The following is a 13,861-nucleotide window of genomic DNA, read 5'->3' as shown; positions in this document are numbered from 1 at the left end:
GGGGATGGGGCGAGGGGGCGGGGCGTCGCGGTGTCACGTTACCGCCCGCAGCGCCCTTTAACTCCCGCCCCCGCCCCGCTCACCGCCCCCTTCCCCTGCTACAGCGCGCTCGCCCCGCGGCCGCCAATCAGCCGCGCGCCCCGGCCGCGCGCCCCGCCCCTCCCCCGGTGGGTGTGCGCGCGGCCAATGGGCGGTGCTCTGGGGCCGGGCCGCGGAGGGGCGGGGCAGCGGGGAGGCAGCCAATCGCCGCGGTGTTGTTGAAACTGAAAATACTACATTATGCTAATCGCGGCCGGGCCCGCGCGCACGGGGGTGGGGCCCGCGCGTATAAAGGGGGCCCAGGCGGGCTGGGCGTTCCACAGGCCAAGTGCGCTGTGCTCGAGGGGTGCCAGCCAGGTCTGATCCAGCGAGCGAGCCAGCAGGCATCGAGGGGGCGCGGCTGCCGGCCGAACGAGACAGACGAACCCGACGCAGGAGAGTCTACCACCGGACAGCCAGGTAGCCGCCGCGTCCCTCGCACACGCAGAGTCGGGCGGCGCGGGGTCTCCCTTGCACCCGGCCTCCGCCCTCCCCTCCTCTCCTTTCCCCTTCTTCTCGCTGTCCTCTCCTCTCTCGCTGCCCGCGTTCGCGCAGCCCCGGGCCATGTCCGACGCGTCCCTCTGCAGCACATCTACGATGGAGCGTCTTGTCGCCCGTGGGACCTTCCCAGTACTTGTGCGCACCAGCGCCTGCCGCAGCCTCTTCGGGCCGGTGGACCACGAGGAGTTGAGCCGCGAGCTGCAGGCCCGCCTGGCCGAGCTGAACGCCGAGGACCAGAACCGCTGGGATTACGACTTCCAGCAGGACATGCCGCTGCGGGGCCCAGGACGCCTGCAGTGGACCGAAGTGGACAGCGACTCGGTGCCCGCGTTCTACCGCGAGACGGTGCAGGTGGGGCGCTGCCGCCTGCTGCTGGCGCCGCGGCCCGTCGCGGTCGCGGTGGCTGTCAGCCCGCCCCTCGAGCCGGCCGCTGAGTCCCTCGACGGCCTCGAGGAGGCGCCGGAGCAGCTGCCTAATGTCCCGGTCCCGGCCCCGCCGTCCACCCCGCCCCCAGCCCCGGTCCTGGCTCCAGCCCCGGCCCCGGCTCCGGTTGCGGCTCCGGTCGCGGTCGCGGTCTTGGCCCCGGCCCCGGTCCTGGCCCCGGCCCCGGCCCCGGCCCCGGCTCCGGCTCCGGCTCCGGCCCCGGCCCCGGCTCCAGTCGTGGCCCCGGCCCCAGCCCCGGCCCCAGTCGTGGCCCCGGCCCCGGCCCCGGCGCCGGCCCCGGCCCCCGTCCCGGCCCCGGCCCCGGCCCCGGCCCAGGACGCGGCGCCTCAAGAGAGCGCCGAGCAGGGCGCGAACCAGGGGCAGCGCGGCCAGGAGCCTCTCGCTGACCAGCTGCACTCGGGGATTTCGGGACGTCCCGCGGCCGGCACCGCGGCCGCCAGCGCCAACGGCGCGGCGATCAAGAAGCTGTCCGGGCCTCTGATCTCCGGTGAGCCCCGCACGGCCCCGCCCCGGCCCGGCCCGGCCCCGCTTTGTCCGGCCGGCCGGTCCCCCCAGCCCTCGGGGGCCTCGCTGGGTTCCCGCCTCCTCCCGTGGCATTAAAGGGCCCGCAGCGCTCAGGGCGCGGCTGCGCCCGCACCCCCCTCCCCGCCCCGTTGTTATGTCCTCCAGCGGCTTTGCGCGGGCGGGGTGGGAGGCTGAGTCCCGGCCGCGACCCCCCGGGAGCGCGGTCTTCGCCCCTGGCGCGGGAGCCCCTCCCCGGGCGCGGCCGGGCTCCGTGAGCACGGCGCGGAGGGGGTTAAGCGCGGCGGCGGCCCCGGGGGGCTTGGCCGCGGGACAAGGGGAAATGCTTACACAGCACATTGCGCGGCGACGTAAACAAAGCTGACCCGCCGCGGACCTCGGCGCGGGCGGGGACGGCGCCCCCACCCCGGCCGGCCCGCGCCCCGTGCCCTCTCCTGGCCCCCTCTCGGGGCTCCGGGCCGGCCCCGCCCTGACCGGCCGCGCGCGCTGTCGCCCGCAGATTTCTTCGCCAAGCGCAAGAGATCAGCGCCTGAGAAGTCGTCGGGCGATGTCCCCGCGCCGTGTCCCGCTCCCAGCGCCGCCCCTGGAGTGGGCTCGGTGGAGCAGACCCCGCGCAAGAGGCTGCGGTGAGCGAAGTGAGTACAGCGCACCTGGGGGGTGCGGGGGGCTGACCCGCGGGGTCCCCGCCGGCTTTCCTGACCGCCCTTCTCCCCACAGTTTAGAGCCCAAAGAGCCCCGAGGGAACCTGCCGGGGCAGCGGACGTTGGAAGGGCGCTGGGCCTCGGCTGGGACCGTTCATGTAGCAGCAACCGGCGGCGGCTGCCGCAGAGCAGCGTTCGGTTTTGTGTTTAAATTTTGAAAACTGTGCAATGTATTAATAACGTCTTTTTATATCTAAATGTATTCTGCACGAGAAGGTACACTGGTCCCAAGGTGTAAAGCTTTAAGAGTCATTTATATAAAATGTTTAATCTCTGCTGAAACTCAGTGCAAAAAAAAAAGAAAAAAGAAAAAAAAAAGGAAAAAATAAAAAAACCATGTATATTTGTACAAAAAGTTTTTAAAGTTATACTAACTTATATTTTCTATTTATGTCCAGGCGTGGACCGCTCTGCCACGCACTAGCTTGGTTATTGGTTATGCCAAAGGCACCATCCATCTCCCACATCCGGTTATTGACAAGTGTAACTTTATTTCCATCGCGGACTCTGGGGAAAGGGGTCACTCACAAGCTGTAGCTGCCATACATGCCCATCTAGCTTGCAGTCTCTTCGCGCTTTCGCTCGCTCTCTTATATTACTGTGTTTATCTTAAACTTGAAGACAAATCTGTTAAAATGGTTCCTGAGCCGTCTGTACCACTGCCCCGGCCCCTCGTCCGCCGGGTTCTAAATAAAGAGGCCGAAAAATGCTGCAACTCCAGTCTGTTTGTGCTTGTGCCTGCCTCCAGCTCCCTTCTCCTGCACCCCCAAAAGCTGGAGAGCTAGAACGCAGGAGAGAGCAGGCCAAAGTGGGCATCCCCAGTCCATCCAAAAGGGGAAGCCTCTCTCCTGGCTGGGCCTGGCCCAAATCCACCTGCTCCAGTTCCCTTATCTCAGGAGGGGCGGCCGGCCTGCAGTGCACCCTGCATTTATCACCTCCCACCTGCGGGGCTGCAGAAAGACAAGCGTGGGCTTCACATAGCCCCAGCAGGCAGGGAGCACAGCCCCTGACTTGCTGCCCAGACTCAGGCTTGTTTAAAGGAAACCATGAGAAACCCCTCTGCCCCCAGCTGATGGGCTCAGGACCCTGCTAGTTTGAGGATGTGCTGGGGTGGAGGGTGGGGAGCAGGACTCCACCAAGACACATCCAGTCCTACAGACTTTTCTTCAGGCCTTGCACCAGGGTCTCCCTAGGTCTTGCCACAAAACACCCAAAATGTTCAAGGTCTAGTCACACCTGCAGTGGAGGGGGGCAGCCTCGAAGCCTCTGAGGAGAGGGAGAAATGAGAACACAAAGGGGTGGTGCCCTGGAACCAGGAGGGCATGGGGAGGGGTGGTTTCTGATGACCAGGCTTTGGTGGAAGAAGTCGAGGCTGTGTGCCTCCCTGTGCACCCACACTGGGCCCTACCAGCCGACTAGTTTCAAAGCGCTCCCTCTTGGTAAAAGAGACGTTTATTATTTTTTTAATAGCTGACCTATAAACCTCTGAAAATTATGGCTTACAATGGAAAGGGTGACGTAAAATAGCAAAAACAGAACAGCTAGCAGTGTTTTTGCTGGTGCCTTGGGCTAGGAGAAGAAAAGAGCTGGTGGACCCTCATGGGGCCCTACGTGACAGTTGCTGACTTCCCTCCCCGCCGGCCCCGCACTGGGTCAGGGACAAAGGGGGGGCTCAACTTGAGATGCTCGAGATGTATTTAGACATATAATTAACTGAGCCTCCCCCAGCTGCCTGGAAGGGCTGGGCAAGGAGGGCGAAGGGGCTGGCCTCGAGGCCCAGCTGGGGCCAGACTCTGGGAAATGCCCCTGGGACCTGAGAGTGGCAGGTCCCGCTGCTTTGTCTCAGCAACAGGGACCCTCAGCCGATGGTAACGAGGGACCAGACCCATGTAGACCTGGCTTCAACCTTCAAACCTCTCCCCAGTGGAGAAACCGCAGCATTCACCTGTGTGAGCAGCACAAAGCCCTTTCCCTTCTGAGATAAAGGAGGGTGGCAGTGCCTTCTGCCCTGGGCTGGGAGGAGGCTGGACCACGTGCTTGGCAGGCAGTTCGTGGGTGCACAGGGTAACCTGAGTTAACTGTTTCTGGTGACCGATCTGCTAGGGTGGATCCTCATCATCCACAGTGGCATCTGCTTGCTGCCAGGCCTCCTGCTGCAGCCGGGGCTGGTGGGGCTCCTACCTTGCTTGACTTCTCACAGTCCTGGCCCCTGGGCACGGGACATGTGGTTGCCCAGCACCCTCTTATCACTCAAGGGTAGCTTTTTCAAAAGCAGTGTGAGGGCTTTGTGGGGACGTGAAGGTGAGGCCCAGTGCCATTTCTCAGGAGGAGTTTCTCCCCAGGGCAGGAGCTGGCTGCAGGGACCCACAGGCCACCACCCTCCGTGGGCTGCTAGTCACAGGTGGGACTCTGGGCACATGTGACCCAGGCAAGCTGGCCTTTCCTTCTGGGGGCCTCGGTTTCCCCATCTGGGCTGAGAAATGTCCAGGGTTTTTTCCAGTGCTGTGTTATGTGATTCTCATGTGGGGACAGCCATGGAAATAATACCCGATGGCACTGTTTGCAAAGCTCTCTTCTCACCCGTGCTGTTGGGGAAGAGCAGATATGAGCATGCGTCCCAGCCCCCAGGCCTCATCCAAGCTGAAAACACAGGCACCGGCTGGCGGCCAGAGCACTCATGGGTCGGCCGTGTGGGAGTCACACCCCAGCTCCACTGGGGATCCACGATCATCATATGAACTATGACACCAGGACCGCCAGGCACATAGCAATGGCTTTTCCCTGTGCCAGGCATGTGCTAAGCAGGATCAGCTTCAGCCAGGTCCCACCGTGTTCCTTGTTTGAAGAGGACACTGAGGCATGGAGTAATCCACCTGAGGTCATGCTGCTGACCTTGGCAGGGCAGAGGGATGTTGGGCTGGGGTGCTCTGGGACCAGGCCTGGAAACCATTGCACTATCCTGTCCCACGGACTGGGCTGGGAAGACAGGCAGTTGCTCCGTTAATCTACAGACAGTCCAGATGAAGGTGGTGAGGGAGAAGGGTGGATGTGTTGGAGCCAGAGGATGAGGGTGAGGCAGGACAGATGAGGCAGGGGAGGCTGCTTGTGCCAGGGGATCTTGGCGGGCCTGGCCTGCTGGTGCATGTGAGGCCGGCACACGGGCATACATATGGTGTAGTGTAAGGGTGTCTTTTGGGTGTGCCTGCTGGGCCTCCCCCTTCCCTGCCCTGTCCTACTGGTCTCCTGTACCTCCTCGGGCCTGATGGACTAGTGCCAAAGGTTGGATTTCATCAGCCAGCAGTGAGGAGCCCCAGAGGGACTAAAGCAGGGAGTGGTAGAAGCATCTCAGCTGCCAGGTGAGGAAGGAGGAGCGCCAGCAAGAGGGAAGGGGGTGAGGGGACCAGAATGGCACTGTGGCCATCCAGGCAGAGGGCAGAGGCACTGGGCTGGGTAAACATTCCAAGCTCCAGCATGCCAGCCCCTGTTCCAGGCACCAGAGACTTAGCAATGAATAGAGAGACAGAAGGTCCCTGCTGCAGGTGCTTTCTCCACCTGGGGAGGTGACATCAGAAAACCCCTCCAGTGGGCTGTGGTGCATACAAAGGTGGTTAGTGTTAGGTGAGGACAGAGCTGAGCCAAGCACCAGCCTAGCCTTTAAAACAGAAGGGGCTAGGAAGCCCCTCCTCCAGCTCCCAGCAGGTGACACAGCAGGTGATGGTGTCTGAAGAGCACTGTTTTATTGTTTGCTATTTTTTGATTCAATATTATTAACTGAAGTCCATGGGTTACATGAGGGTCCATTCTCAGTGCTGTACATTCTATGGGTTTGGACAGATGCTTACTGTCCTGTATCCACCATTACAGTATCGTACAAGGTAGTTTCACTGCCCTCAAAATCCTCTGTGCTCCACCTATTCATCCCTCCGTCCTCCCTAACTCCTGCAACCACTGATCCTTTTACTGTCTTCGTAGTTTTGCCTTTTCTATAATGTCATAGAGTTGGACTCATACAGCATCAGCCTTTTCAGATCAGCTTCTTCGACTTAATAATACTTAAGGTTCTTCCATGTCTTTCCATGACTTGAGCTCATTTCTTTTTAGCACTGAATAATATTCCACTGACTGGATGCACCACAGTTTGTTTAGCCACTCACCTCCTGAAGGCTTCCAGGTTTTGGCAATAATGAATAAAGCTGCTATCAATATCCACGTGCAGGTTTTTGTGTAGATGCAAGTTTTCAACTCATTTGGGCAAATACCAAGAAGTACAATTGCTGGATGGTGTGCGATGGATCATATGTGAAGGGTACATTTAGTTTTGTAAGAAGCCACCAAACCATCTTCCAAAGTGGCTGCACCATTTGTGTTCCCACTGCAGCTCCTGTTGAAGGGCAGCGTTGAGAGTTCCTGTTTCTCATCTGTGGACCACACCAACCACCAATTTCAGATGAATTAAAAAACAGAAACCCTACTACAATGTGGACGCAACAAGGACAAGGCATAATTCCAAACGAACACTGATGACCGTGGCTTGATCTCAGGGCCTCGGCTGGTTCGGCCTGGCTCGGGATGAAGAGCCTGGGCCCTTGGCCATTCTTCATCCAGCTGGCCCTGTAATGAATTGCATATTGTCCCAATATCTGCCTCCCCAACTGCAGGAAGATTCTGCATTTCCCACACATCAATATCAGACGTGGCCATGTAACTTGCTCTGGGCAGTGAAATGTAACCCACTTGGCCTGTACCATTGCTGAATGGAGCCCATCAAAGCCAGCGTCCTGCCATTTCATCCCTCTGCTGTGAGACAAGTGAGATCTCAGACAGGGGCTGCTCCTTCCAAAAGAGAAAATGGAGCACAACCCCAGCCCTCCAGCATAGGGGCCATCGTGGTGAGTGAGAGATCCACCATGCTTGGTGTATGCCACCAAGAGCTTTGGGCCTGTTTGTTACACAGCATAAGATAAGCTGACACAGACAGGTTCTTTGAAGACCCAAGACCCAGCTCACTGTTAGAGGTTCATGGGAATGACAGCAAAGGCTTGGTGCCATTTCAAGTTGTTCTGGTTACTTGGCCACATGTCCAGAAATGATGCAGAGACTCAACCGTGCAAGCTGTGTTCAGTGTCCTGCTGGTGTTGTTCCAGCTTGTCACATTTGCAGGCTGGAGGTCAGGTGTTTCCAGCTGGTAGTGACAGATCCTGAGTTCTCTCTTGGTTACCATCTGTCCTACTATACTGTAGTTTTGTGTGTGGTGTGTGCCTTAACAAGTGTCTAGTAAGTCATCTTTTTTTTTTTCTTTGATGAAGGAATAAAATGATTGTGATTTGGGGAAGGGTCAAAGTCTCAGAGATGGAGCTGGCTGCCCACACTCCAGCATCCTTAAGAAATCCTGGCTGGGTGTGGATGCTCACACCTGTAATCCAAGCACTTTGGGAGGCTGAGGTGGGAGGGTCGCTTGAGAGCAGGAGTTTGAGACCAGCTTGGGGCAATATAGCGAGACTCTATCTCTACAAAAGTTTTAAAAATTAGCCAGGCTTGGTGGTGTGTGTGCACCTGTGGTCCCAGCTACTCGGGGGGCTGAGGTGGGAGTATCACTTGAGCTTGGGAAGTGGAGATTGCAGTGAGCCATGATCAACTGCATCACTGTACTCTCCAGCCTGAGCGACAGTTCGAGCAAGACCCTGTCAAAAAAAAAAAAAAAAAAAAAAAAAGGCCGGGTGCGGTGGCTCACACCTGTAATCCCAGCACTTTGGGAGGCCGAGGTGGTCAGATCACAAGGTCAAGAGATCAAGATCATCCTGGCTAACACAGTGAAACCCCATCTCTACTAAAAATACAAAAAATTAGCTGGACGTGGTGGCACGTGCCTGTAATCCCAGCTACTTGGGAGGCTGAGGCAGGAGAATCGCTTGAACCCGGGAGGCGGAGGTTGCAGTGAGCCAAGATCGCACCACTACACTCCAGCCTGGGCAACAGAGTGAGACTCCGTCTCAAAAAAAAAAAAAAAAAAAAAAAAAAAATCTCAGTTGCTTATTCTGAAAACTAAAAATTGTGTTATTTAAGCCCTGGAGTGGTTGTTTTAGGGGCATCTGAGATATTGATTATATCACCAAGATCTGCTCCATGGGTAAGCCCCTTGGAATAAAAAATGAAAATGGGCTCTGATGACCTCGTGGCATCAGGAAGAAGACCAGGATCTTAGCTGTTACTTGAAAGCCCTCAGGGGCAGGACTTTCTCAGCAGGGCTTGCCTGCTTCAGTGTCTGACAGCTGTGTGTACTCACCATTCCCTTCTGCCTCAAATCACAGCCACTACTCTACTGTTCAACACTGAGGCATGAAGTCGGGTGTGGACAGGCAGCCAGTACCTTCTCTTCTGTTAGCATGATAACACCTGTTCTAATGATCTCCTGCCAAGTAAACAACTATCCCAACACTTTGTGGTTTAAAACAGTGGTTTTAGCCAGGTGCGGTGGCTCACGCCTGGAATCCCAGCACTTTTGGGAGGCCGAGGTGGGCGGATCACAAGGTCAGGAGATGGAGACCATCCTGGCTAACGTGGTGAAACCCCGTCTCTACTAAAAAAATACAAAAAACCAGCCGGGCGTGGTGGTGGGCCCCTGTAGTCCCAGCTACTTGGGAGGCTGAGGCTAGAGAATGGCCTGAACCCAGGAGGCGGAGCTTGCAGTGAGCTGAGATCGCGTCACTGCACTCCAGCCTGGGCGACAGTGAGACTCCACCTCAAAAACAAAACCAAAAAAAATGGTTTTATTTATACCTATGATTATATCAGAAATTTGGGAACAGTTGGCAGGATAGCTTGGCTCTGTGTTGTGGGGTGTCAGCTAGAGTAGTTCGATTGGGGTTGGGGACTCAACTTCCAAGATGGCCCATTCCCATGCCTGGCAGAGCCCTGGGAGCTGCTGCCTGTGGCTCCCTCCACAGGCCTGCTTGGGCTTCCTCACAGCATGGCAGCTGGGTTTCAAGAGCAGGTGTTCCAGGAGGCCGAGGAGCAGCTCTAGAGACCCGGCCTCAGAAGCTATGCAGCATCACGTCTGCCTCATTTGATTAATCAAGCAAGCTACTGAGCCCATCCCAGATTCATGGGAGGGGGATCTGCTCTGCTTGAGTGGCAAAGGGTTTGCAGCCATCTTTCCTTACAGAACCCAACCCTGGTTATTGATTGATAGCCAGAACGTTTTGGGGGGTTTACTTCAGGACCCACAAGCAATTGTTAAGTGAATTCAAAACAGCCTATTATCCCAGCATTTTGGGAGGCCAAGCTGTGAGGATCACTTGAGCTCCGAAGTTTGAGACCAGCTTAGGCAATATAGTGAGACCCTGTCTCTACAAAAAATATAAAAATTAGCTGGGTGCGGTGGCGTGTACCTGTAGTTACAGGCACTGAGGCTGTAACCTCAGGGGGCTGAGATGGGAGGATTGCTTGAGCCTGGGAGGTCAAGTCTGCAGTGAGTTGTGATCACACCACTGCATTCCAGCCTGGGCGGCAGAGCAAGACTCTGTCTCAACAAATAAGTAAATTCAAAACAAAAACAATTTTTTTCCTCTAGCATGGATTTTCAGTAATTAACAGAATTAAAAAATCATCAAACACTTCTTGTGTTTGAACTGACCAAGTGCCAGGAGTGGCTTCCTATCTGGCGAATTAGAAAGATGCAGGCCTAGGTGAGAGGCACACTGCTGTAAGTTCATGTCAGCAAGGACCCCTGAGTAAGGGCTGCAAGGCCACTGTGATGATGTCACAAAAACTCTTGATCAGGTATCTGCCCACAGCCTTTCTGCCTTCTTTTATTGTATGTGCATGTATATAACATGTACGTGTCTACATGTTATAGACATACATATGTACACATAATGTGTATGCATACACACATGTATGTGTGCATATATTGTCTATATGTACATAAAGATAATTTCTCTCTTTTTGTTAACTTTGTATTTGGTTTTACATTTTCTCAGCAATATGTAACAGTATCACTTCTACTTCTTTACAAAGCATTCTTATGGAAATTTGCAAATATACACAAAAGCAATAGAATAGTATATCACCAGCCAGTTTCAACCATCATTAACATTTTTCCAATCTTGTCAATCTGTTTCCCACCTCTACTTTTACTTTTTTTCCTTTCTGCAGTTTCATAAAGCAGATCCCTGGCTGAGCACAGTGGCTGATGCCTGTAATCCCAGCACCTTGGGAGGTTGAGGTAGGATGATTGCTAGAGCCCAGGAGTTGGAGACCAGCCTGAGCAACATAGCAAGACCCTGTCTCTACTGAAAAAAACCAACAACGGAAAAAGCAGATCCCAGACACCGCATCCTCCCACCTGCAACTTCCTCCATGCAACTCAGGCAAGTTTCATTCTTACAAATGCAACGTGGACAGGAAGAGACAGCGTGGGCTCTTTCCCATCTTCAGTGTGGTGCACATCAGCTTTGTCCTGGAAAGCGTCCCTTTCTACTCATTCTAGTACAACGCCAGCTTCCAGGGAAGGCCCTGGGCTTTACTTGCAAATGACACAAAACCACTGCTGGCCTCATGCCACCATCCAGCCAAGTGTCTTAAGAGACCATGCACCTGGGACAAGTCCAGGTCATCCTGCATCCAGTGTCACACTTGGTGGACAGTCCCTGCATGTAGAGGACATCCCATGTTCACCCTGAAATCCTGATGGCTCAATATGTTGCTGCTTCATGGATCCTCTTGTGAGCCACTGGTCCAATTTTGAGAGCTGAAATAGTAATCCAAGTGGAAATGCCACACACGCACACAATAATGCACAGACAGTGGGAGCCAGGCCAGCTGGGGAGCCCTGCTCGCATTCTTAGCCACACGGACTTGCCTTTGGGAGCGCTCCAGCCTTCACTCCTATGGTCCGCATGAACAAAAACCACTTTTTCCCCTTCCCTTTGACACTGTCATCTGCCTGTGGCTACTTTTGGCATGGTCGGATCCTTTGGGGGTGCCCCCGGCCAATCATTGGGTGGTACTGGGGTCTGTGGGCAGGGGTTCGAGTCAGAGGGTGGTTGCCTGGTGGCCCACATGCAGGAAACACAAGTTTTGTGTTTGCACAGGAAAAAGAAGGGAGTTTGCATGGGCCCAGCTCATCCTTAGGAGACTGGAGCCCAGCTTGGAGCAGGTGGGGCGCTGGTTTATGGTCTGCACTGGTGCTGTCTTTCTGATTGTCTCCAATTTGGGACTTTCTCCATTTTGCTGGGGTCCGACTTTCCCTCACTGATCCCTCTAAAGGGTGGAGGCTGTCTAGGGTGCAGAAGCCTCCCTGGGCCTCAATTTTCCCTCACTGAAAGGGGAACACAGGATCAGAGTCTTTGGGGGCCTGTCTAGCTCGAATGTTCCCTGAGTGTTTGAATGAAGATTGCCCATGGTTTGAGATTTGCCCCAGAACCCCTTTTGGTTCCTTCAGACCCTTCTGCTCTAGCTGGGTGCTGATTCCCTCCCTGTAGCCTGGCCTACATCCAGGCCTGGAAGACCTTAACTGGTCTGTCTGGGTAGCAGGGAGCCCCGGTACCCACTCCCCAGTGCTCTGGGGCTATTCATTTTAATGGTCATATAGTCACATGGGTTTTTATCATGCAACCCCAGCACTTCCCACTCAGTCCTGGGAAGAAGCACGTGGTCCGGACAACAGGGCCCTATACCTGAAGGGATGTGGTGAAGCCAGAATTGCAGAGGGAGAAGTAAGGACACCTGAGACCTGGTGCTGGGTTTGACTATGTCCCCTCCGGAATTCATGTCTGAAACTTACCGGCCAATGTGATAGTGTTAACGTAAGTGGGAAACTGGGCGCAGTAGCTCAAGCCTGTGATCTCAGCACTTTGGGAGGCTGAGGTGAGCGAATTGCTTGAGCCCAGGATTTTGAGACCAGCCTGGGCAACACAGGGAGAACTTTTCTCTACAAAAAAAAGAAAAATTAGCCAGGTGTGGTGGTGCATGCTAGTCAGGAGGCTGAGGTGGGAGGATCACTCAAGCCTGGGAGGTGGAGGTTGCAGTGAGCCGTGACCATGCCACTGTACTCCAACCTGGCTGACAGAGCCAGAGAGCCAGATCCTGTCACACACACACACACACACACAAAAAAAAAAAAAAAAAAAGGGCCAGGCACAGTGGCTCACGCCTGTAATCCTAGCACTTTGGGAGGTTGTGGTGGGCAGATCACCTGAGGTCAGGAGTTTGAGACCAGCCTAGCCAACATGGTGAAACCCCAGTTCTACTAAAAATACGAAAATTAACTGGACGTGGTGGTGGGCGCCTGTTATCCCAGGTACTTGGAAGGCTGAGGCAGGGAGAACTGCTTGAACCCAGGAGGTGGAGGCTGCAGTGAGCTGAGATGATACCACTGTATTCCAGCCTAGGTGACAGAGCAAGACTCTGTCTCACACACACACACACAAAGAACTAGGGTCTTTAGGAGGTGATTAAGCCTGAGGGTTCCTCCCTCTGAGTGAGATTAAGGCTTTTATAAAAGAGGTTTCATGAAGCGTTCGCTTACTTACAACACAGTGCCATCTTGGAAGCAGAGAGCCCTCACCAGACCCTGATTGCCCTGGCACCTTGATCTTGGGCTTCCCAGCCTCTGGAACTGTGAGAAATACATTTCTATTATTTATAAATCACCCAGTCTCGTTGATCACCTGAGGTCAGGAGTTTGAGATCAGCCTGACCAACATGGAGAAAGCCCATCTCTACTAAAATTAGAAAAGTAGCCAGGCACAGTGGCTCACACCTGTAATTCCAGCACTTTGGAAGGCCAAGGTGGGTGGATTACCTGAGGTCAGGGGTTTGAGACCAGCCTGGCAAACATGGAGAAACCTCATCTCTACTACAAATACAAAATTAGCCGAGTGTGGTGGCACATGCCTGTAATCCCAGCTACTCAGGAGGCTGAGGCAGGAGAATCGCTTGAACCTGGGAGGCGGAGGTTGCAGTGAGCCGAGACTGTGCCATTGCACTCCAATCTGGGCAGCAAGAGCAAAACTCCATCTCAAAAACAAATAAATAAATAAAAAATAGAAAAATAAAAAATAAATCACCGAGTCTCAGGTATTTTGTTACAGTGGCACAAATGGACTGAGATACCTTGCATCCACCCTTGGAGGCTACCAGTAGGCCAACGGCCAGTCAGGTGCCTCTGTGCAGCGGCCACACTGCTCCCTGATTCTCTTCCAGAGAGCACTGTACAGGGCTGACCCACCTCTGCAGCCAGGACAGACATGGCCTGGGTCCTGGTCCCTGTGGAGGAGTCTAGCTGTGGTTTTAAGGCAAAACCGGCCGCGCGCGGTGGCTCGTGCCTGTAATCCCAGTCGGTACTTTGGGAGGCTCAGGCGGGCAGATCACCTGAGGTCAGGAGTTCGAGACCAGCCTGGCCAGCATGGCGAAACCCTGTCTCTACTAAAGTTACAAAAGAAATATTAACTGAGCGTGGTGGCGGGCGCCTGTAATCCCAGCTACTCGGGAGGGAGGCTGAGGCAGGAGAATCGCTTGAACCCAGGAGGTGGAGGTTGCAGTGGGCCGAGATCACGCCATTGCACTCCAGCCTGGGCAACAAGAGCAAAATTCTATCTAAAAAAAAAAAACCA

General features: G+C 55.0%; 1 protein-coding gene across 3 annotated transcripts; it reads left to right on the top strand.

Moving 5' to 3' along the window:
* The first annotated feature begins 358 nt into the window (after positions 1-358).
* On the top strand, positions 359-2,961 carry CDKN1C (cyclin dependent kinase inhibitor 1C). Of its 3 annotated transcripts, XM_028833065.2 has the most exons (4): positions 359-498; positions 666-1,510; positions 2,045-2,180; positions 2,263-2,961. In XM_028833065.2, exons 2-3 carry the CDS (start codon positions 676-678, stop codon positions 2,173-2,175), a joined length of 966 nt encoding a protein of 321 aa, XP_028688898.1. In that variant the 5' UTR covers positions 359-498; positions 666-675; the 3' UTR covers positions 2,176-2,180; positions 2,263-2,961. The 3 variants fall into 3 exon arrangements, with proteins under 3 accessions (XP_028688898.1, XP_014968858.2, XP_028688901.1); XM_015113372.3 differs by lacking the exon at positions 359-498 and having other exon boundaries at positions 628-1,510; XM_028833068.2 differs by lacking the exon at positions 359-498 and having other exon boundaries at positions 628-930; positions 2,268-2,601.
* The last annotated feature ends 10,900 nt before the right edge of the window (positions 2,962-13,861 follow it).

The sequence above is a fragment of the Macaca mulatta genome, chromosome 14 (assembly GCF_049350105.2).
Source record: "Macaca mulatta isolate MMU2019108-1 chromosome 14, T2T-MMU8v2.0, whole genome shotgun sequence".
NCBI lineage: Eukaryota > Metazoa > Chordata > Mammalia > Primates > Cercopithecidae > Macaca > Macaca mulatta.
Note: the sequence above shows the minus strand (reverse complement) of the source record. Positions and strands in the feature narration are given on the sequence as shown.